This window comes from Pongo pygmaeus, chromosome 8 (assembly GCF_028885625.2).
Source record: "Pongo pygmaeus isolate AG05252 chromosome 8, NHGRI_mPonPyg2-v2.0_pri, whole genome shotgun sequence".
NCBI classification, from domain to species: domain Eukaryota; kingdom Metazoa; phylum Chordata; class Mammalia; order Primates; family Hominidae; genus Pongo; species Pongo pygmaeus.
Window position 1 is genome coordinate 128,532,997 of NC_072381.2, and position 23,634 is coordinate 128,556,630.

At 50.2% G+C, this 23,634-nt stretch overlaps 1 protein-coding gene across 1 annotated transcript; it reads left to right on the plus strand.

Annotated features, from left to right (window-relative positions):
- The first annotated feature begins 16,163 nt into the window (after positions 1–16,163).
- On the plus strand, positions 16,164–19,621 carry HMX3 (H6 family homeobox 3). Its single transcript, XM_054436311.1, has 2 exons — positions 16,164–16,644; positions 17,258–19,621. The coding sequence occupies exons 1-2, from the start codon at positions 16,245–16,247 to the stop codon at positions 17,929–17,931; spliced, it is 1,074 nt and encodes a 357-aa protein (XP_054292286.1). The 5' UTR covers positions 16,164–16,244; the 3' UTR covers positions 17,932–19,621.
- The last annotated feature ends 4,013 nt before the right edge of the window (positions 19,622–23,634 follow it).

Consider the following 23,634-nt stretch of genomic DNA (forward strand, 5'->3'; position numbering starts at 1 on the left):
AGTGCAAGGGCTGTGTTTTGTGTCCCTCCCAAAATTCGCGTGTTGAAATCCTAACCCTCAATGTGATGGTATTAGGAGGTGGTGCCTCTGGGAGTTGATTAGGTCATGAAGATGGAACCCTCATGAATGGGATCAGTGCTCTTACAAAAGGGACCTCAGAGAGCTAGCTGGCCCTCTTGCCGTCATGTGAGGACACCACAAGAGGATGGCCATCTGTAAGCCAAGAACAGGGACCTCACCAGACACCTGGCACCCTGATCTCAGACTTCCAGGCTCCAGAACTGTGAGAGAGAAAGAAACAAACCACGGGGTCTATGGTACTTAGTTACAGCAACCCAAACTGACAAAAACAGCTGGTGAGTAGCAGGGACAGGATTCAACCCCAGGCAATTTGGCTGCAGAGCGTACCATTGACATCCCTCCCTCGTGCATAGCACAGCCCGCTCAGCAGAGATATGCTGAGGATCAAGAGAGAAGGTTGTGGCAGCACTGGTGATTTGCAGAGGGCCTGGGATCACCCCAGGACAAAGGAGGCCCACCTAGCACCTTGTCTCACCTTAATCCCTAGAGAAGAAAGAGGAGAGTGTCCAGGTCTCGGGCATATTGCCACTGCCGTGGTGCACACCTCATAGTTCTTCAGAGAAATGAAGTGACATGCCTTCCCCCACTTATGTCCTGCAGCCTCTCCTGCCTCCAGAGGCTCCATGACCCATGGACACCTCTCCTCACACTCCCCTACTTACACACATATACACACACGCCCCCCAGAATGGCCAAGCTGGCCTGCTGTCTTTGTGGATTAAAAACATTTGTGCATACTCAGGAGGCTGAGGTGGGAGGATCACTTGAGTCCAGGTGTTCAACACCAGCCTGGGCAACATAGCCAGACCCTTGTCTCCACAAACATTTTTAAAAAATTAGCCAGGTGCAGTGATGTGTGCCTGTAGTTTCAGCTACTCTAGAGGCTGAGGTGGGAGGATTTACTTGAGCCCAGTTTGAAGCTGCAGGGAGTATGATCACACCACTGCTCTCCAGCCTGGGTGACAGAGCAAGACCCTATCTCTAAAACAAAAACAAAAAACAATAACAACAACAAAAAACATCTGTGCGACATAAGGGAGTAGAGGCTTTGTCCTAATGTCATGACCAACATTTGGTGAAAGATAGAACAGGCATGAGGTCAGCCAAGGAGGCAGTGGTGGGGGTTTGATGGACCAGGGAGCCCTTGGCCAGTTCTATCTTCCTAGATTTTTTGTGACTCTGCAAACCCAGTTAACTGCTGAAGTGTAATATCCCAAGCTTTTGGCTTCATATCTATGGGCATTGTCTACCAGGGATATGGTATAGCACAGGTGTGTCCAATCTTTTGGCTTCTCTGGGTCACACTGGAAGAAAAAGTATTGTCTTGGGCCACACATAAAATACACTAACACTAGCAATAGCTGGTGAGCTAAAAAAAAATCTCATAATGTTTTAAGGAAGTTTATGCATTTGTGTTGGGAAGCATTCAAAGCCACCCTGGGCCACGGGTTGGACAAACTTGGTATAGCATAAGTTTTAAGAGCATGGGCTTAAAATCAGATAATGTACATGAAATATTTAGCACCACGACAGGCTCCTGCTGTAAAACACACATGCTACAAATATCCTGAGGGGGTTGTTAGTCATATACACTTTAGTAAGAACCAGTAAAACTCTTCCCAAATTGACAGATAGGTGACATTAAGTTCTTAAGCTACCCTAATCAGAAAATGGAAATTTAGTAATAGAAAGACACACAGAGTCCAAAGACAAAAATGCAGCCAGGCCTCAGGAGGTGAGTAGAACCACGTTCAAGAAAGTCCTCAGGGGCAGCCCCTCCACACTGGACATTTTCTTACTTCTCTTTCTCCAGATCTACTCTTTCTGCTTCATTATGCATATGGTGAGTAAAAGATGTCCAAACATTTCCAGCCAATGGGCATTGTCATGTGTTACTGGGGATGAGAGAGAGAGGGAGAAGGAAGATCAATTCCCAGGAAAGGAGGTATCTCAACAAATTGAGAGCCATTCATGCTGGAAGTGAGAGCATAGAGGCCATGGGTATGAGGGAAGGCAGTGTGGCTTGCAAACAGAATGCTGTGCAATACTTGGAGTTCGTATCCCTGTGCCCCACTTCACTTATAGCTTTGGTTCCTTGGGCAGATCGGTCAGCCTCTGCTTTCACAGATGCAATCCTGCAGAAAGATTAAGATGTAAGAGTACTGAATGAGATAGCATTCATGCAACATGTGCCTCACACTACACCTGCCCTCAACAGATGCCCAGGACATTTTGATGAAAGAGTGATGAAGGAAAAGGTCACTTTTTTTGCTTAAGGCTTACCCTGATCACTAGGCTTAATCTCTAGGTTTGGCAATCTGGAAATAAAATCTATAGTTGAAGTCAAATTATGTGGGAGGCTAAACACTAGAATTATTAAGTAAGAGAATTGTTCTACAATAGTATAGTATTTTTACAATTGCCCTTTTAAGAAACAGCATACCATTACCATTATTTTTTCCAAGTCAGAAATCTTGTTTATTTCATTTACTAATTTGTCTTCCCCACCAGAATGCGAATCTCGGGAGATCAGGACCCTCTGTCCTGTCCATCTGTCTCCCAGGGGATATGCTAGAGCCCAGCACTCAGAAACTACTTGATAAATTTTCATTTTAGAGTGTGTGCCCAGGGTTGACTTACAGTGACAGTGGAACACCAAGTGGTGATGCCATAGTTACCTGGTTGACAAAATAGGGACCAGGTAGAGCTGGACACAGAAACATCACAAATCACTACAGTTTTAGGACATTTATATGTTTTAACAGAAAAGAACTGCATTAGAGTTTTGAAATTATAATTTATATGCACACATATATATAAACACACCAGCAGGTCATTTGTTCAGTATTATTCTTGAAACTTCAGAAATATTATGAATCTAGAATGGGTCACGCCAAAAATATTCCAGATAAACTACTGTCCATTCTATACTATTATTTTCTCTTAATCTGATTATTCTCTACTCCACATATTTAAAACCAGATTCATCATGATTACCCTCTGTATCAATCAGCTCGTGCAGTGTAACAAACCATCTCAAACTCAGTGGCTTAAAGTAACAACCATTTATAACTACTCTCGTGAGTTGGCTGATCTAAGCTCAGTTCTGCTTCAAGCTGAGTGTCCAACTGGCCTTGGCTCTTCACCAAAGATTGGGCTTAGTTCTGTTTAGTCTGAGACCCATCCTAAAACGACAGCAGCTACCCCAGAGAAATTCTCTTCATCACTATGGCACAGAAGGGCAAGGTCCATCATACAAGTACATGTCAAGCCTCTACTTGCAACATGCCTGCCACCATCTCATTGACCTAAGCAGATCAGGTGGCCAAGCCTGAAGTCAGGATTGGTCAGGTACAATTGCCCATTATTAGACCAAAGCAAGTCCAGGGCCAAGCTTGATATCAATGGAGTGGGAGGCACAATCCTCCCACGGGGCGGGGAGTGGGGGATGTGTGTGTGACTGTTTTGAATAGCTATTTAACCTGTCACATCCTCAAACCAAGTTTTCCTCTTATGTTCCCCAAACTATTGTGTTTCCTTAGTTCTAAGATATATGTGCTTTTATATTTACCATTTCTAAAAATGGGATATGAACTACACCTAATATATGCATTTATTGTAGTGATTTCTTTTTTTTTATTTTACCTGAAAAGCTGTAATTGAATTGATGGTGCATCTTAAGATTGATATTGTTTTTAGAAGTGTAGACATTATTTATTTATTTATTGTAAACTCTATTTGATTGGGATAAGAACACTTAGTATGAGACCTACTCTCTTAACAAAATTTTAAGTGCACAATACAGTATTGATAACTATAGGCATGATGTTGTACAGCAGGTCTCTAGAATTGATCTTGCTTAACTGAAATCTTAGGCCCATTGATTAGCAACTTCCCATTAGACCCTAACCCCAGCCCCTGGAAAAATAAAATAGGGAACGCCATTTTACTCTTCTATTTATTTTTATTTTTTGAGATGTAATCTCAATCTGTCACCCAAGCTGGAGTGCAGTGGTGTGATCTCGACTCACTGCAACCTCTGCCTCCCAGATTCAAGCAATTCTCCTGCCTCAGCCTACCCAAGTAGCTGGTACTACAGGCACGCACCACCACGCCCGGCTAATTTTTGTATTTTTAGTAGAGACAGGGTTTCACCATGTTGGCCAGGCTGGTCTTGAACTCCTGACATCAGGTCATCCGCCCACCTTGGCCTCCCAAAGTGCTTGGATTACTCACAGCATGAGCCACCATGCCTGGCCTCTGTTTCACTCTTTAATTCTGTGTATTTGACTATTCTGGATACCTCATATAAGTGGAACAATGCAGTCTTGGCCTTCTGTGACTGGCTTATTTCACTCAGCATAATGTCCTCCGGGTTCATCCATGTTGTAGTATGTGTCAGAATTTCCTTCCTGTTTAAGGCTGAGTAATATTCCGTTGCAGTATCTACCATGTTTTGTTTATCCATTCATCTATTAATGGATATTTAGGTTGTTAACGTATCTTGGCTATTGAGAATAGTGCTGTAATGAACATGGAAGTCCTAATATCTCTTCAAAATCCTAATTTCAATTCTTTTGGATAAATACCCAGAAGTGGCATTGTTGGATCATACACAGTTCTACTTTTAATCTTGTGAGGAGCTTCCATATTGTTTTTCTGTGATGGCTGCACTATTTTTGTGTTCCCACCAACAGTGCACAGGGCTCTGATTTCTCCACATCCTCGCCAGCACTTGTCCTTTGTTTTCCTTGAGAATAGCCATTCTAACAGGTGTGAGGGGATATCTCATTGTGGTTTTCATGCGCGTTTCCCTGATGATGAGTGACATTGAGCTTCTTTTCATACATCCGTTGGCATTTGCACATCTTTCTTTGGAGAAATGTCCATTCAAGTCCAAATTGGCAATTTACGACCCTCCTCCTGAATGTTCTTATCTCAAGCACCTTCAACTCCTCCCTCTCCCTGACTCCCATGGCTAATTAGTCACTAGTCCTGTGGCTCTGCCTTCTCAGTTACCCTCCAATCCAGTTTCCTCTTCCATCCTCAGGGCCATTTCCCTGGCTCATATCCTCACGAACTCTGCTCTGAACTGTAGCCATAAACTCCTGCCTGGTCTCCCAGTCGCCAGACTCTCCCTGCTCCCATCCAGCCTCACTCCATGGCAGATTTATCTTCATGAACTACAGATTTGATCCTGCAGTCCCCTTACTTCCACATCTTCTCTGGCTCCCCATTGCCACAAGAATATCCCAGCTCCCTAGCCTGGTATTAGGATTCTCATGACTTGGAGACAACTTCCATTCTCACTGCCCCTTCTCTCACACAGACTGTGCTCCAAGTACAGGAGAGGGCGAACCCCATTGTGCATTTGCAAGTCTCTGTGTCTCCAAACACGCTGCCCCCTCTGCCTGCTGCCTGGAATACCCTCTCCTCTCTCTCCCATCTGTGCTTATTGAAAGCTCCATCTTAGAGACCTACACCATATCTCTGTGATAGCACTTATCCTGTTCTGACTTGACTTTTTAGCTTTCTGTGGCCCCTGTCTGGATCCTGCCCTAGACAGTAAAGTCCCAAAGAGCAGAGACTATATCTCAATTGAATTCTTGCCCCATTACAGGGTTTTAACACATGGTGGGTGCCTGTATGTGTTTTCCAAATTAGATTCTATTTTTAGCACTCTAGTCACCTCATATTCCGGAAAAACAACGCACACCGCTGGTGGGATCAACATGCAAACCACGCAGATCACAGCATCCTGTGCATTTAAAGATAATCAGTTTATCTGATTGGTCATTACAATCCTTTCACAGTTTTAGAAAACACTCATGTCTTTCAGAGACAGATCTTCAGGGCTAGAGTTGCTCTTGGGCCTCCCATTTAGGGAGAAAATTGGGGCAAACTCTTGTGTTGAAGTGACATCCTCCGTGCTGCCGTTCCTGAGAAGACCAGCCTTATCGAAGGTCAGTTATGAACTGTGAGTATAAGAATGCTGTCCTCTTTCAATTCTGTCCAATCTACAGGAGTTTCTACAGGAAATGAGAAAAGCACACTACAGAATCATAGCACTTTCAGGCTGGATCTATCTACTGCAGCATTTCACTTTATGGATGAGGAAACAAGGAAAATTGAGCTCTTCAGAGGCAAAGGAGTCAGCCAAGCCACACAGGTGGCCAGTGATGAGCAGGACTGACCCATATTCAGCCTTCAAGCACTTCCCCTGTGTTAGGGACTGAATATCTGTGTCCCCTCTCCCAAAATTCATATGTTGAAATGTAATCCCCAATATGATGGTATGAGGAGGTGGGGCCTTTGGGAGGTGACTTGGTCATGAAAGTGGAGCCCTCATGAATGAGATTAGTGTCCCTCTAAGAAGAGATACTGAGTGATTATATCTCTCTCTTCACCATATCAAGTTACAACAAGAAGGTGGCCATCTGCAAACCAGGAAGACAGCCCTCACCAAGAACCCAACTGTGCAGGCACCCTGATCTCAGACTTCCAGCTTCCAGAACTGGGAGAAATCAATGTTTGCTGTTTAAGTCACTCAGTCTCTGATATTTTTGTTATAGCAGCCTACACTGACTGAGACACACTGTCGCTGCCCTCCGGCCCTCTGTGCAGCCTTAACGTTTTGACAGTTGCCATTTACTGAGCATTTATTAGGCGACAGATTCCATGCTGGGCATTCTGCACACACGACCTCATCTCAGCCTCACAACTCCCCTGACAAGTGGCCTGTCATTTAGACAAGGGGTCTGAGACTTAAGAGAAGTGAACAGCTTGCTAAAATTCACATAACCTGTAAGTGGCAGAGTTGGAATCTAAAGCAAGCTCTGTCTGATTCTAAAGCATTTATTCGGTAACTGCTTCCCCACTTTCCAACCCAATTCCTATTCCCTGGCAAGTCCATTAGAACCCACAACAGGAGGAAAGAATTTTCTTTCATGACATCTCAGAAAAACTGAACCCTGTATGAAGACCTCAGCACAATCTGGCAGCCTCTCCGCAGCTAAGGGCCTGGTGCCAATTTCCAATCAATGGATTTGAGCCAAGTTGTCAGGGAGGGTAAAGCCTTGGCAAACTGGATGAAGGAGAGGATGGCAAGTTGCTTAGTATCCCTGGGCATTAGTATTTGTTTCTGTTTTGTTTTCTGAAAGGGAATAATAGAGACCCCTGACCACAGAGTCAGGAGGAAGATGTGGGAGACTGAGTGAGAAAGTGATTTTCAAAGTATATGCCTGACACTTACGTGAGGCACATCAGGGATGACCTGAGCAGTTCTAGGTGCATGAGGATCACCTGTGGGATGCTCAGCTTTCACCCTACACAGGTCCTTGCTTCCTGTTGTCATATGAATCTCTGTCACCTGGTTTTTCCCCTGTGTGTAGAAGGGAACAGAAATATATCCTATGGTCCATAATTCTACTCCTAGAGATGCTGAACAGAAATGCACACATATGTTTGTTAGAAAATATATATCTATCAGTTGTAAGTATAACTGCCCCAAACTAGAAACCGCCAATAAGTCTATCAAAAGCAAAATGAGTAAATACATTTTGTTGTATTCACCCAATGCAATACGAAATAGCAACGAAAAAAAAAACTTAAATTGCCTGAAACAAAATGACTACATCTCACTAACATATTCTTGAGCAAAAGAAGCCAGACACAAAAGATAGAAAACTACATATGATTCTATTTATATAAAGTTCAAATGGACCGGGCATGATGGTTCACACCTGTAATCCCAGGACTTTGGGAGGCCAAGGTGGGGTGGATCACTTGAGACCAGGAGTTTGAGACCAGCCTAAAAAACATAGTGAAACCCTGTCTCTATTAAAAATACACACACAAAAAAATAGCTGGGAATAGTGGTGCATGCCTGTAATCCCAGCTACTTGGGACACTGAGGCACAAGAATCGCTTGAACTTGGGAGGCAGAGGTTGCAGTGAGCTGAGATTATGCCACTGCACTCCAGCTTAGGTGACAGAGTAAGACTGTATCTAAAAAAAAAATAATAAAATGTTTTAAAATAAAGTTCAAATGCAGGCAAAACTAATCCATGAATTGTGATTATTCTTGTTGGAGATGGGGGCAAGGATGATTGGATGGGAATACAAGGAGGCCTTCTGGGATTCTGGTATGTTTGGTTTCTTAATCTGGGTGCTGGTTTTATGGGAGCATTCAATTTGTTAAAAATTGCTGGTAGTTGAGGTCCTCATTAACCACCGCCTAACAAGCCTCCTAGCCTCCTGGTCCTCCCTGCTCTGACAAATCCTTCACTCTATTTAAATGGTCTTCCTAGAACATAATCTGATCAGGTCCTCTTGCTTCCTGTGGCAAATCCTTCTATGGCTCCCCATTGCTTAGGTCTTCAGATCCTGATAGGCATAAGAAATACCTAGAGAACTGTTCTATTAGTTATTGACTACTGTTTAACAAATTACTCCAAAACTTAGTGGCTTAAGACATACATATTTATTATCTCACAGTTTCTGTGGGACAGGAACCTCAGATTCATGGTCTATTGCAAGGCTCCAATCAAAGCGTCGTCCCAGGGGCTGTGTTCTCATCTGAAGGCTTGATTGGAGAAGGATCCACTTTCAAACTCACAAAGTGGTTATTGGCAACATTGAGTTTCTCACAGGCTGTTTAACTTAGGAATTCAGTTCATCACTGGCTGTTGGTATGAGGCCACCCTTGGTTCACAAAAGCAAGGAAACTGAGAAGGGAATAGAGAGAGTCAGCTAATGCACAGAAGTTACAGTCTTGTAACCCAGTCATGCAAGTGACATTCCATCACCTTTATTGTATTCTGTTGGTTGCAATCAAGTTACTAGGTCCAGCCTATATTCAGGGGGAGAGAATTACACAAGCACATGAATGCTCAGAGGTGGGGATCACTGTAGGCAGGTGTTGAATTGTGTCCTCCAAAAAGATATGCTGAAGTCCTAACTCCCAGTATCTGTGAACTGACCTTATTTGGACCTTGTCTTACCAGAAGCTAGGAGAGAGGTATTCTTCCCTACAACAAATTCTTCTTTGGAAACTCAGAGAGAGCATGGCCTTACTAACTCCTTGATTTTGGACATTTGGCCTCCAGAATTGTGAAACAATAGATTTCCATTGTTTTAAGCCCTCCAGATTGTGGCACTTAGTTAAGGCAACGCTAGGAAAGTGATACAGGGATGGTGCTAGAAATCAGCCTACTACATCTAGCAAAATTGCAGATTCCTGAGCCCATGCTCTCCTTACTGCTGCCACAATGTGATTTGATGGGCTTTGTGGAAAGACCTATTGATTTTGATGCAGGAATTCAAGGGAAGCAGTCTCTTTGGCCCAGCGCTGTTCCCCATACTCCAGCTCTCTGTGCACCCTCCCCAGCACAAACTCTATGGCTACATTCTGACATTTCCTCTGCCTCTTTGTTCTTCTCTCTTCCCTATCTGATAACACACTCATCAAGACCCTGGTTGATCACCTCCTCCAGGAAGCCTTCACTGATTACACTAAACCACCAGACTGAATTAGTTGTTTCCTTCTCTGTGATCCCAAATCACTTTGTGCCTAAATGTGCTAGAGGCACTTTGCCTCTCACATTGCATTGCCATTATTCACTCTCTTTTCAGTTTTCATTTCTAGGCTATGAGAACCCCAAGAACAGAAATTGTGGTTGATTTAGTCTTGTACCCCCAGAGCCTGGCACAATGTCTGCCCAGGCATATTGCTAACTAAGTGAATAAATGAGATGACTCTTTACGGCTGCTCAGGCATTGTTGGGAGGAAGCTTCAGCCACTCCTCTCCCAGCTGTCTTTAGGAGTCATCTTGGCTTATATGACATGACCTTTGATTGTTCTAATTGTGCCACATTCATGTGGCAGTAGTGATGACTCAGGGAGAATGGGTCCTTCCTCAGTCACTGAGGGAAGAAGCACAGAATCAAATTACATCAGAGCTAGAAGAGAGACATCCTGGATAACAGCCCAACGTGGGCCATGGGGACAGGCTTCGCTATCGAGGTACTCAGCTCTGATGTGGCTTGCATGACCTCACTGAGGGCTACATGAGCTAGGCTTCCCCCTATTCTGTGGGGAAAGAGTTTCTCATACACAGGAGGCTGAGCTAATGATCCTTGTATCCCTCACCCCCTGCCCAGCCACCAGCAGAAAGAGGAACTATGCAGGGAAGGTTGGGGGAGCCCCAGCTGGGTCACTGGACCAGCTCCATCGGGCTCTCAGGACAAGAGGCATTGGAAAGCTTGTACCTATGCATGGTGGCTGGGAGGTGAATATTTTCATAACCGCTTGACTGAGATAGCACTAATGTATTATACAATCTACTCACTGAAAGTTTTAGTACAGTCGTGGAGTTGGGCAACCATCATCACAACCAATTTTAAAACATTTTCATCACCCCCCCAAAAAAACCCCATACACATCTGCAGTCACTCTTCATTCCCCTCATCCCTCTAGCATCTGCTAATCGCTTATTTCCTTTCTGTCTCTATGAAGTAGCCTCCTCTGGACATTTCATTTAAACGGAGTCAAACAATATGTGGTCTTTTACTATTGGCATCTTTCAAAGGCTCATCCACATTGTAGCATGTATCAGTGCTGGATTCCTTTGTATTGATGAACAATTTTCCATTGTATGGATAGACCACATTTTCTTCCTCCATTCATGGGATGTGGAATTTCTTTAGGTTGAGAATCCCACTGGAACTTGATGAATCTAAAGTTGACTTAAATGTAAGGCAGACGTGCCACTCTTCTGCTAAAAATACCCTGCACAACAAAACAAATGAATCGCACAGATTCATTGACTCAAAGAAGGAGACTCAGAAAGAGTACATACTGGACGTGGTTATTTAGATGAACTTCTAGAACCAGAATAACTCATCTTTAATTCTAAAAGTCAACAGTGGTCTCTTAGGGTGGGGTTTGGGGGAATTGATTGCAAAGGGCCAGGAGAAAACTTTCAGGGTGGGGAAATACAGTTGATAATTACTCAGGGGTATACATTTGTCAAAGTTTATGAGGTTGTATTCTCAAAATTGTGGATTTTATTGCATTGTAAATTATACTTCTTCTCCCCTAATGAGAACTCTGAGGATAGAGAGAAACCTGCAAATAATTACACTTGAAAGATTCTTGGTTTGGGGAGAAAGACTTTTTAAAAAATGTTTTGTAGAGACAGGGTCTCACTGTGTTGTTCAGGTTGGTCTCAAACTCCTAGTCTTCAAATGAGGTGGCCCTCCCACCTCAGCTTCCCAAAGTGCTGGGATTACGGATGTGAGCCACTGTGCCTCACTATAAGAAGAACTTTTAAAGAAGACAAGGGAACCAGGAAGAGAAACGGGGACATGGGAGAGAGCTGGCTCATTTCTGGATAGAAGAGTAAGGCCTCCTTGAAGCAAGGAGGCAACTCTTGGGGCATCTCTCCATTGTAGAACTGTGTTAGCTTTCTCAAGGCAACACTGCAAGAACAGACTTTGGCCTGTGGGTTCATCTTGAAGAATGAGTGAATGAGGAATAACAGCACAATAGCTAGGACTTACATAGCACTTACTGTAGGCCAGCCCTGTCCTTGTAACAACCCTATGAGGCTAAATGTTTTAATACTCTCTCCAGCTCTTCTTGTCATACTTGGGACCTCAGTTTCCCCATCTATCAATTAGAAATAATAATAGTACCTACCTCACCAAGTTATAGTGCCTGGCTTCTAATAAGGATTCAATGACCATGAGCCGATATTACCTCTATATAACTGTCACCCTCACTGTCATGAAAGGGTAAGGCATTCAGTCACTCTAAGGACATTGTATGTGATGCAGGAAACATATGTGATCAGGCACAGCTTGGCTATGACCTGTCTCCCAGGGCTGTGTATTTTCTAAGGGTCAGTCTTTAGTCAGAGGGAGACATCATTGGCAGCATTCCTGGTGGCATTGAGAAAGATGGGAGAGAACTTTCCAGGAAAGTTCCAGTAAAGAGCTTGTGTAGCATGTGTAGGTAGCACAGTTTCCCCAGGATCACAGTTCCAGGCTTTTGTCCATTCTGCCTTCAAAGCAAGGATCTGCAGGTCAGAAGAGATAGGTGGTAAAATGAGGCCATCAGGACCAGGGCAAACTCTCTATGTCAATTGTGGGGGCCTCCAGCCTGGGAGTTTTGCAGCTTTGGCTAGAAGCCTAAGCAGTCCCCACCCCCTCCATGGATAAGGAGGTGGGCTGTGCCAGGAAGCTGCTCCAAGGAGAAGGACTGTAGTATGGCTACGGAGGGAAGGAAGCAGCCTTCTCTTAGGTGAAGTACTGAAAAATATGGAAATGCTCCCCTCCTTTGGGAAGCGCCTTGCTTACTGACTTGTGTGTGTGCACAAACGTGTATGTGCTTTGTATCTGTGGTGGGCCTGGGGCAGGTGAGAACGCCATGCCAAGCACTCCTGTATCAGGCTTCATGCTTTTGTGTAAAAGTTGGGTGTTAATCACTGGCATTCTCCAGGCCCCTTCTGCCCTCTTGGCTCCTTGTCCCAAGGGTGGCTGGTGTAGAGACCCGCTCTCACAGCCCATTTGCCTGAGATTAGCCTGGGAAAGGTCCCCCAAAGGTCCTATTCCTTGGGCTCCTTTAGGTTTTGTAAAATGCAGCATCAAAAGATCTCAGATTTTCATTAAACTCTTTAAAAACAGCTTTTGGGTATGATCAGGCTATTTGAAGGTCCCTAATCAAGTGGGCCAATTCTCTGTAAGGGAACTGTGAATCCATTCATTCATTCATCCATTCATTCATTCGTCTCACTCAGGCATTCAGGCATTAACACAAGCGTTTCCTGAGCACAAGCGTTTCCTGAGCACAAGCGTTTCCTGAGCACAAGCGTCTCGTCCGCTGGTTGGCCGACGGCGCTGAGTCCTGTGAAGATGAATGAGGCAGGCCGGTCCCCTCCCCGAGTCCTTCCTGGAGAACACCTAGCCTGAGGTTAGGACCGGCACCTAAAGGATAGAACGAGACGGGGACCACAGAATGGGCCCTAAAACAGGCAGGAAAAGCGGGAAGGAGGATGACAGGCAGGCGAGACCACTTCCTGTCGTGGCCAGGTAGAGATCAGCAGAGATCTGAAAGCGATTTCACCCACTTCTCCCGGGATCCAGAGAAAAAAATGCTTTTGTTCTCTAACTGCGGCGGCGAAGGGCGAGACCTCAATGGCTTTTAAACGTCCTGCGCCGGGACGGTGGTTTCTCCAGCGGAACCTGCAGGCTTGGTTCAGAGGCTGTCCCATAGAGGGCGCTGTCTGCCCGACTTTGAATGGAGTCGTGAGTGCAAGAATGCTGGCAACACCTCTCGCCAGAGGGCGAGTGAAGGGCTGAGTCCGCGCCCAGACCCGACTCCCACCAGCTTTCTCGAAGGGGAAGGGAAAGATCTACTCAATACATCCCGCTTTTCAAGCCCAGCAATCCCTAAAACTGAGAGGATGGGCTGAGAGTGCTGACACTGGAGAAGCTCCTCTCCCTGGCCAAACACAAGCACATAACAGCGCCCCTGCGCGCCCCTGGGAGGGGAGTCAACCGGAGAACTTGGGGCGACAACCGGAAAGCCGGGATCCGGTAGCCGCACAGCAGGGATGCGGGCGGCTGTCCCGGACTCTTCTCCCGCCACACTGGGCCTGTCCCCTCCCCATCTGAGTCTAGCCCTGGAGTTGTGATCAGCCACGAGTCTCCCTCCCCAGACTGAACCCTCAGCATTCCCAGTTTAAAGGCGACTTTCGTGCGTCAGAACTGTAGCCAAGTTTGCATGCGTCTGCCCTGAATGGCGGAGCTCCCAAAACACACAGGCATACACGCCGGGGTCTCTCCACGCATACTCGGCCGCGTGGCAGGCTGTGTGTAGGCGGTGCCCACCCAAACCTCATAGACCTACGTGCATCGAGCTACTTCTGCGGTTGGGGGAAAATGACCTCTGGGTATCCAGCAGCGGTTGGGCGACCTAGGCCCAGTTTCCTCCTCTCTGGGCACGGTTTTCCACTTACAAAATCCAAGTATGAGACCCACCTTGCTGGGGTCTCAGGGCAGTGATCCGTTCCAACCCAGATTTTGGATGGCGTAGCGTTTTGCATTCCAGTAAAGCCCTGTGTTAAACTCAAGGGAGTAATAACAGTAATTGTTTATGGAAGCGCCATTTACGTTTCCAGATTTCCAAAGCAAAAATGGGGTTCGCTGCTGTAGATGAATGCAGAAAGAAACATTACATATGCCCGTCGAGATTTGGTGGGGGAGGGTCTGACGCCCCAGGACCGAAAAACAAAATCTACGTCTCAAGTGGGGACCCCACACGGTCACGTCTGCCAATGCAGGGCGGCCTTGAATTAGGCGAGGCTCAATCTAACGAAAAAGAAAGCGGTGGGGAGGTGAAGGGATCCCCAAAAGCCCTCGTGTGCGGGAGCTTCACCAGGGTGGAAGAGGGTGAGGCCAGTTTGTCACCTTTCTCTGATAAGAAAGCTGTCTCTCGGAAGGGGACCTCACAAACAATTCTGATTTACTTGATGCTTAAATCTAGAGTCTTAAGTGTCTGCCTCACGGGCTTCTCGTGCGAACCGGGGAGCTGTTTTTAAAGCCAGTGGAGTGGAATGTCCTTTCACTAAGCCGTTCTGCAAAGGTCCAGTGTGGTTCTCTAAGGACTTGGCTGCTGTCGAGACGCGCAGCGGATGCCGCTGCTTGCCGCGGCGGGGGAAGCTACGCCGCTGCGCCTTCGGTTCACCTTGCCCCTATTAAAGCGTTAGTTGGGCAGCTCCAAACGCCAGCCGGCAGGAAAGACTTCCTGGGAGAAAGTGCTGTCGTCGGGGTCACAGACTCGGAGTTGATCCGCAAGCCTTGGCACCGGCGGCCAGAGCAGAGGAGTGCCCTTCCGAGAGCAGCCGTCGGTGCCGAGAAGCTGTTGCCCCAGGAGCCCCACCGAGTGACGCGCGGGTTTTGGCCCCGGTCAGCGCGCATACGCACACAGGCACACCCACTCCTGGTCCCGGGGGAAGGCTCACTCTTCGGTTTTCCAGGGCTAAAGGCCAGGGCCACGCGGATTTCTGAGTCCGAAGACGCAGTGCGAGGACTTACACTCGGATTCCCTTACTATCGGCTGGACGGTGGGTGGGGAACCCAAATCCCTCTCTTCTTGGCCTCGCCCTTCCTAGCAGGCTTTAGGAAAGATACTGAGGTCGCCGGACCCCAAAGGGTAGGAAAGTGATGAGTTCTCCGCGGGCCGAGGTCACGTCCTGCCTCTTGGGCCGGCGCTGCGTGGCTCTCCAGCCGCGTGGGGGCGGCGGGCCCCTGTCCAGCCCCAGGGGGCGGGGGAGCGGCAGCTGCGAGCGCAGATAACCCCGAGGTGACCCGGGAGGGCCTGGTCCGCCCCTCCCCCCTCCCGCAGGCCTGGCGGCGGGAAGCTGGTCCCTGCGCCGCAGGGGGGAGAGGCAGGCGCGGTCTCCGGGCTCGCGGCTGTCAGTGCGCTTCGGCCAGGGGCGCCGCCTGCTCCGCGTCCCTCGCTCGCCTCCTGCGCTCGCAGGAGCGCTCCGAGTGCCTCTTTAGCGGGAGCCAATATCCTTTTGTGCTAATAGGCTTGTCCTCATTTGCTACCTAATTGGACTATATAAAGCCAATAACAGGCGGGCTCTTATAGCCCGAAGCCAAAGCGCCAAAATCCGAGGGAAGGCGAGGAGGGGGCGGTGGCGGAGGCGGCTGCGGGGCCGGGGCTCGGCTGAGCCTTCGCCTGCCTAATCCCATTTGCCATTGTACGCGCCCAATCGCCGTATACTCCCCGCATTTAACTTGGATGACATTTTGATTTCATCATTAGCATCCGGCGCCGGATTGACGCAGCCTCGAGCCGGGGACTGCTCTTGCTGCCTCCTCCGCGGGAGCCGCAGCCGCAGCCGAGCCGCCTCGATCCCTCTGTGCGGCTGCAGGGCCGCTCCCCGCCTGGCCGCACCCCTCCCCCATGCGAGTCCGCCCGACTGGGTCCTCACCCCGCCCTCCTGCCGTTGGATTTGCGCCCGGGGCGGCCCCCGACTTTGCGCCCCGTAGTTGAGTTCCGTTTATGGTCTGATTTCCGGCCTCTCGCCTGCTCGCCCCGCCGCCCGCCTGTCCCGCTCCCTCCCTCCCGGGGACCCGGAGGAGAGGGGACCATGCCGGAACCCGGGCTGGACGCTCCCGGCACCGCCAGCGCACAGCCCCCACCGCCGCCGCCCCCACCACCCGCTCCCAAGGAGTCCCCGTTCTCCATCAAGAACCTGCTCAACGGAGACCACCACCGGCCGCCCCCTAAGCCGCAGCCGCCCCCACGGACGCTCTTCGCGCCAGCCTCGGCTGCCGCAGCCGCCGCCGCTGCCGCCGCCGCGGCGGCCAAGGGGGCCCTGGAGGGCGCCGCGGGTTTCGCGCTCTCGCAGGTGGGCGACCTGGCTTTCCCCCGCTTTGAGATCCCGGCGCAGAGGTTTGCCCTGCCCGCGCACTACCTGGAGCGCTCCCCAGCCTGGTGGTACCCCTACACCCTGACCCCCGCCGGCGGCCACCTCCCGCGACCTGAAGGTACCGACCTCTCTTTGAACTTTCGTTGTCCCCCTGCGCGCCCGTCCCGTCCCGTCCCCGCCCCGCGCTGCTTCCCTCCGCAGCTCTGGGACCCCAGCACCCGCAAACCCTCTGTTCGGCCAGTTTTTTTCCGGCCCCTGGCCTGCCCTTGCGCTGGGTTGCGCTGCCCGTTAATCCAATCCCACTTGGTGAGAAAAGAAGTGGAATTGGAGCCCCGGGCACGGTGCTTCCCGGGAAAAGTGGCCTCGGGCGTGAATAGGGAGGCTTCGGACGGCCGGGGCTCGGGACACGGCCTGGAAGGAGGGGGTGATTCCAATGCGCCTAAGCCGAAAGGGAACCGTTCTGCCGGCCCCTGGCGAGGAAGCTGAGGGAATGGAAGGAGGTGGCCGCGCTGCCACCATCTGCTCGCCTGTCCTCGGGAGGAGGGGGATCCCAGGACCTGGCGTCCCTTCTCTAGCCCAGCCTAGAAGGAGGCAGCCCGCGGGGATGGTGAGGCCTCAAGGCCTGGGACCTGGAGGCCGGCGCGGGTTGAGCCTGCCGTCCCCAGGCGCCGGGCCTCGCTCAAGGCTGTGTCGGTGTGCATGTGTGTGCGTCCGTCTGTCTGTCTCCCCAGCCTCGGAGAAGGCCCTCCTGAGAGACTCCTCCCCCGCCTCAGGCACGGACCGCGACTCTCCGGAGCCACTGCTCAAGACCGACCCCGACCACAAGGAGCTGGACTCCAAGAGCCCGGACGAGATCATTCTGGAGGAGAGCGACTCCGAGGAAAGCAAGAAGGAAGGCGAAGCGGCGCCAGGCGCGGCCGGGGCGGGCGTAGGGGCGGTGGCGGCCACTCCGGGCGCAGAGGACTGGAAGAAGGGCGCCGAGAGTCCGGAGAAGAAGCCGGCGTGCCGCAAGAAGAAGACGCGCACCGTCTTCTCGCGCAGCCAGGTCTTCCAGCTCGAGTCCACCTTCGACATGAAGCGCTACTTGAGCAGCTCGGAGCGAGCCGGCCTGGCCGCGTCCCTGCACCTCACCGAGACGCAGGTCAAGATCTGGTTCCAGAACCGCCGCAACAAGTGGAAGCGGCAGCTGGCGGCGGAGCTGGAGGCGGCCAACCTGAGCCACGCCGCGGCGCAGCGCATCGTGCGGGTGCCCATCCTCTACCACGAGAACTCGGCGGCCGAGGGCGCGGCGGCTGCAGCCGCGGGGGCCCCGGTGCCAGTCAGCCAGCCGCTGCTCACCTTCCCGCACCCCGTCTACTACTCGCACCCGGTGGTCTCTTCCGTGCCGCTGCTACGGCCGGTCTGAGGCCCCAGAGGGATGGGGGAGGGAGCGCCCGGCCTCCTTGTCCGGACCCCGGAGGAGACTGGGCTGGGCCGAGGGCGCCGAGACGTCCAGCGGCCTTCAGGAACTGGGGCTTCGGCGCGCAGCCTCGGCTTCCCCTCCCCCAGTCGGTAGCATTTTGTAAGTATTTGCAATGCATTTTCGTGCAATTCATCCCTAATGGATTGGAGGCGCTTCCCCTCTTACTTTTGGTTTTTGGCTTATATTAAGAGAAAGCAGGAACAAGACAAAATTTCCGGGTCAAATATTTCTGCCGATAGTTTTTGTAAAATGTGCAGCCCTCCCTTCCAAATTTCCATTGCGCTGTGGCTTTTTGGTTTTATTTTTATAGAAAGAAAATAAGCGCAAAACCTAAATCCCTCTAGTTTATTCTTTTTTGCTTTTTTTTTTTTTTTTTCGAGACGGAATCTTGCTCTATCTATCGCCCAAGCTGGAGTGCAGTGGCGCGATCTCGGCTCACTTCAACCTCCGCCTCCCGGGTTCAAGTGATTCTCCTGTCTCAGCCTCCCGAGTAGCTGGGATTGCAGGTGTGTGCCACCACGTCCGGCTAATTTTTGTATTTTTAGTAGAGACGCGGTTTCACCATGTTGGCCAGGCTGGTCTTGAGCTCCTGACCTCGTGATCCGCCCGCCTCGGCCTCCCAAAGTGCTGGGATTACAGGCATGAGCCACTGCGCCCGGCCTAGTTTATTCATTTTCTATAGAACTGTTTTCAGAATCCAGAGAAGGAGAGAATTCATATGATAGTACTTTTATTTCTGGATTTCTGGGTATGTTTCTTCCTCCCAACCCCCAAATCAATTATCCACCTTAATTTTCAGAATATGAGCAGCCTCTCATTAGAATCCCGACTCAGGCCGCTTTTCTCTTCTGGAGAGGTCTGTCACGATTAGCCTCTTCGTCGGTCTTACTTTGTGATGGAAGAATTCTCTAAGCGTTTAAAGGGAAAAGACAGCCAAAAATCAGAACTCTGACTATTGAAACAGCTCCATATCTGGCCTGGTCTAAGTGGTCTTATTTATTAGTAGCATTTATTTTGAGAATTTCATTTGTAAATTATTATTAATATTACTATTATTACTTTGTTCCCTGTTTTGAGAGAGTAATTTCAGTATTTTTAATATGATATCTTTTATCCTTTCCTCTTACTTTTCATGTTCTGCAGTAATTGTTGTACGTTGACCTGTGCAATATTGTACAAAATCTCCTGAGAAAGCTGTTTCCTCCTCCACCGTGGGAAACAGACCTTTTCACTGTATAATCATGGTCATTCATTTAGAAAGAAAAAATTAGGCAGGGGAAAGCGGGGAAGAAAGAAACAAGCTTAGGTAGTTATGCTAAAAGGAATAAGTTAGGCATACTGGAGCGCTTTAAGTGAAGGACAATCAATTTAGAAGAATTTTAACTTATTTGATAAATGTACAGATTTCTTGTAAAGTTCACCCTCTACTCCACAGGGCTCCTGGCTCTGTCACCCAATCTGTTTTCTTTCAGTCGGTACACCTGTTGTTCTGCGATAGTTTGTTTCTCCTCATCTCCCTCACCTCTGCCTGGGTTGAGTCCCTTTTTAAGAAAAAGAGAAAAAAAACCCACAAAATATTGTTACACTAATGTTGTCGTGACATTGAATTAATTAAAAAGAAAAGAAAAGCTTTTCATGTTGCCAGAGTGTGTAAGTTTGGACGATTTTCCCTAGAGCAAGTGTCTCCAAAACTCTTTTCTGTCTTGCTCGCTGACTGCCTCTGCGCTCCCTAAGTACAACCTGGACGCACAACCCTGTATTCCGGGAGGCGGTGGAGACAGAGGCGGCTTTGTTCGCGACCAGAGGCAGTCTCTCCCCTGTACCTTCCGCGGCCTGAAACGCCCAGCGAGCAGGGAAGAATGCTGGGCGGAAGGGGAGTGGACCTAGGCTTATCTAGTTGGCGAAATTGAGCAAAGCGACAGCGCACGAGGTGAGATACCAGAGACAGCTGGTATTTCCGAACACTGGTCTGCAGCCTCCCGTTCTGTTCTTAAACCTGGGTTCCTTCGGGAGCCGAGAGCTTTTGGGCAGGGCATCCCTGGGCATTCGTCAGTTGGTTAACTTTGGTGGGCTCTGGTTGGAGGGAAGAAGGGAGTGAGTTCAGAGTTTAGCTGCAGCCGTAGGCCGATTGCCAGGTCAGGCTAGGAAAGGCTGGGCCACAAGAGGACAACCCCAGGGACAGCCAGCTCTTGGGACAGCGGCTGCCACTACCAGGAGAGGGGAACTTCCGCAGGGCTTGCGGAGCTGAGATTCCCGGGGCTGCTCGAGCATGGGCGCGGTCCTGATGTACTAAGTGTGAGGGAACAGAGGCTACCTCCTAGCTGCGGCAGCTGCAACAGAGAAGACCTTGTTTCTTCCGTGCCAGGCTCTTCTCTTTCCCCTGGCGCCCAACACCTCCTGGGCGGCATCTCTAGATCCCCGACCCTGTCCTGGCAGACGCCGGGAAGCGTAGCGCTCACCACACCCGCCCGCTACTGGGCTCCAGGCCGCTGCGCTCTTAGTGAGCAGCCTGCGGAGGCACAGCGCTCCGGAACCGCCTGGGAAGGTGGGTCCGCCCGACAGAAGCAGGTGCCTGGGCGACACTCGCTGGCCGGGTGTGGCCTCCTGCCTTTAAGCTGGGGGTCTGCACGTACAATTCCTGGCGGGGCACCTTTGAACCTGGGGAGCCGAAAGGGGGAGATGAGGAACCTAGAGGCTGAAAAGATTCCAGAGAGCAGCCATAGGGCGCGACCGCTGGGGAGCGCCTGCACGCCTCCCTTTCCACTCGCAGTGCGTTGCTAGGCTCCTCAAATTCAATCGACACAATTGATTCTACTGCGGCTGAAACGTCCAGTATAGTTTTCTGTTAATGGAAAACTGCCCTCCGAATAAACCGACATGCGTATTTATGGCAAAATTTTAGCCTGGACCCCAGTGAAGATAGATCTCTCTTTATTTCCCTCTGGTTTGGAATAAAAACGAGGCCATGTGTCATAAATGAAAAATAAACAGAAATTCGGGTCAAAATATGTTGTTCCTTGTGTTACCTACAAACATGGTGATGCCTTTTACTGTTGGCAATACCAACCGCAGGACAGGCCAATAACAGCTCATTAAAAATAATGTTGCAATAGCAAACACGTTCTTAGATTTTTACAGCCAGAACACGATGTTATCAAAGGCCAAGAAAATGCTTCTTTATTTGTGTTTGGATTCTAGAAAACGGTTCTTGACTGACCAGGTCTTTACAAAGTCAGGAAATAACTGGTTCTCCACAAGCACAGTTTATCCTTTGTCCTGCTCCTACAGCCTCCCTTTTCCTCCTGTTGGGGAGCCCCACGGCCCTGGACCCCTGAGCATTCCTCCCCCAAACAGTGATGTGCGCCCTGGAGGAGGGAGGTGGTGCCAACTTGGCCTGGGGACTGGTGGCTGTGTGAGTCTAGAAGCTGGCCCAGGTGGGAAATGTCCCCTTCCCTCCTGTCAGGGGTCACCATATTTATCCCAGGGCAAGCGAGGGGGTTGAGCCAGGGTGCGGGGCTGTGGAGCACAGAAGCCACTCTACAGAAAGCATCCTAAGCTCAACTGCAAGTTTTTCTGTGGTTTTCACGCCAGGAGAAGCCAAGAAGGCACTTAGTGGGGCTGTCACAACTCCAGAGCTGGCCGTCTGCTTCCCCCACCCAGAATGCCCCCCTCCCTGCTGCCTCTGCAAAGATTACTGGGAGCTGCTGCCACCACTCACCAAAATGGGCCTTTTTTGGGAAAAGTGAATGTGCCTACACAAAATTCCTCCTGGACATTCCCTAGGGGAAGACAGGGCATCCCATGTCCTCTCTCCTAGGACACTGAACTGGCACTCTCGATTTTGTCTTTTCACCCCTCCTTCAGACTGTGGAGCCCAGCTTCTCTCTGCCAACCCTAGCTTTAGATTCTTCCCCATCTGCACCCCAATTAATCTTCAAGTCAATGCAAATGACTTCAGCTTCCAGGCTAAATCCTTTCTGCATCACCCAAAGAGACACACATGGAAACAACACACGGGATACACTCACATTTGATATAAACACTCACCATACACATCCACACACTGTAGACTTCCTAACACCATTTCCGTGGGTTCCTAGCATACCCAATCACAAATGTGTTTGGCATCACCACCATCGCTAAGGCACAGAGTAATTACACACATCTTGTTCGAAGTGACCCTTTTCTCCGATGGCCTTAGGCTTAGGCAAGCTGGGAAGAATCCTGGGAAAGGACTGGGCAGAGTGAGGTGGCGCTCCCACCTCTGCTGCAGGAAGCCTGAATGAACATCCTTTGGACCGGGATGCCTCGAAATCCCTCCTCACAAGCCATCTGGGATAAACTAGCGGAGCCTGCCACCATCCCACCGCAGACCCCCATGCTCTTGTAGGCTGGGATCCTACTCAGTGTTCGCCTCCTTACAGTGCCAGGCTCTGCCGCTCTGAGCACCCCCGAGGCCTCTGGACCCTGGGAGACCAAAGAGCCAGAACGCGAACTGTTTCTGTTGGCAACACAGATGTATTTCTTTTATTTGGTAGTAAATAGAGTGGGTGTGTGTACATCAAACAACAGCAAGACAGATATAAACTGCCCCCCCACCACCGGGCGCTCATTCTGAGCCGCGACGCCCCCTCAACAGGCTCCCGGCACCGCAGAGCCAGAGGCCACGCGGTGAGAACCCCAGTGCGTGCGCTCTTCTTGTGTGAGAGGCCGGAGGTAGAGTTGGGAGAAAGAGGAGCAGGCGAAAAGATCAGTGGAATCTGCTTTCCCTTCTGCGGCCTTCTGGGCCAGCTAGGGCCTGGGAGTTGGGGACCAGGGTCGGAGGCTTGGGGGCGGGAGGGCGGTGCTGCCGGCAGCTTCCTGCAAGCGCTTTGACGAAGCCTCGCGTTGTCCGGCCGCCTGCGCAAGGGCCACGCGCTGCTGCTTTCACCCTCTTGCGCCCGCGGGGCACCTGGACTCCCCTTGAGAGTCCCCGTGGGGCCTGAGCTTCTGCTGGGCGCTACCCTGCCCTCCACGATTCCATTTTGCCCCATTTATTCGGGTCGTCCACTTCCCGCGGCTCAGTGACCCAGCCAGGGGGCGTCTTCCGCTTAGCGGTCCAAATGTAGACTCTGCAAAGGGGCTGAGAAGACCTGTCTACCGGGGTGCGCACGATGGGGTCAGGGTGTAAGAACACAGGAGCCTCATAGAAACCTCTGCTTGGGGTCCAAAGCGCAGCCTGGCACTTCCAGAGGACAACATCCGCTCCCGCATGTACACGTGGCCCCTCAGGAGCCAGCCGCGGGGCTCCCACTCTCGGCTCCCCGCCCTCTTGCTGACCCCCACCCCCTAACCCGGGCTTTGAGGTGTGAGCGATTCCTTGCCTCTGGGCCTAGGACTCTGGAAGTGTGCACGGCCGTTGTGCTGGGTGGATGGTGTTGACCTTTTGACCTGAAAACAGTTTGGGGGCTGGGGAGCGGGGGAAGGATGGCGGAAGAGAGGAAAGAGCCACGAGAACAACTAGGCGGGATGTACTTTTGAGCCCTGCCGGGTGCCTCCGATCAGAGTCTGGGGTTGAGATTTGGGCTGCACTTGTCCCCGGTGTGTCTCCCCCGCGGAGTACCCTGAAGGTGCACGAGGTGGGGGGCATAGGCTGAGGTGGGTAAT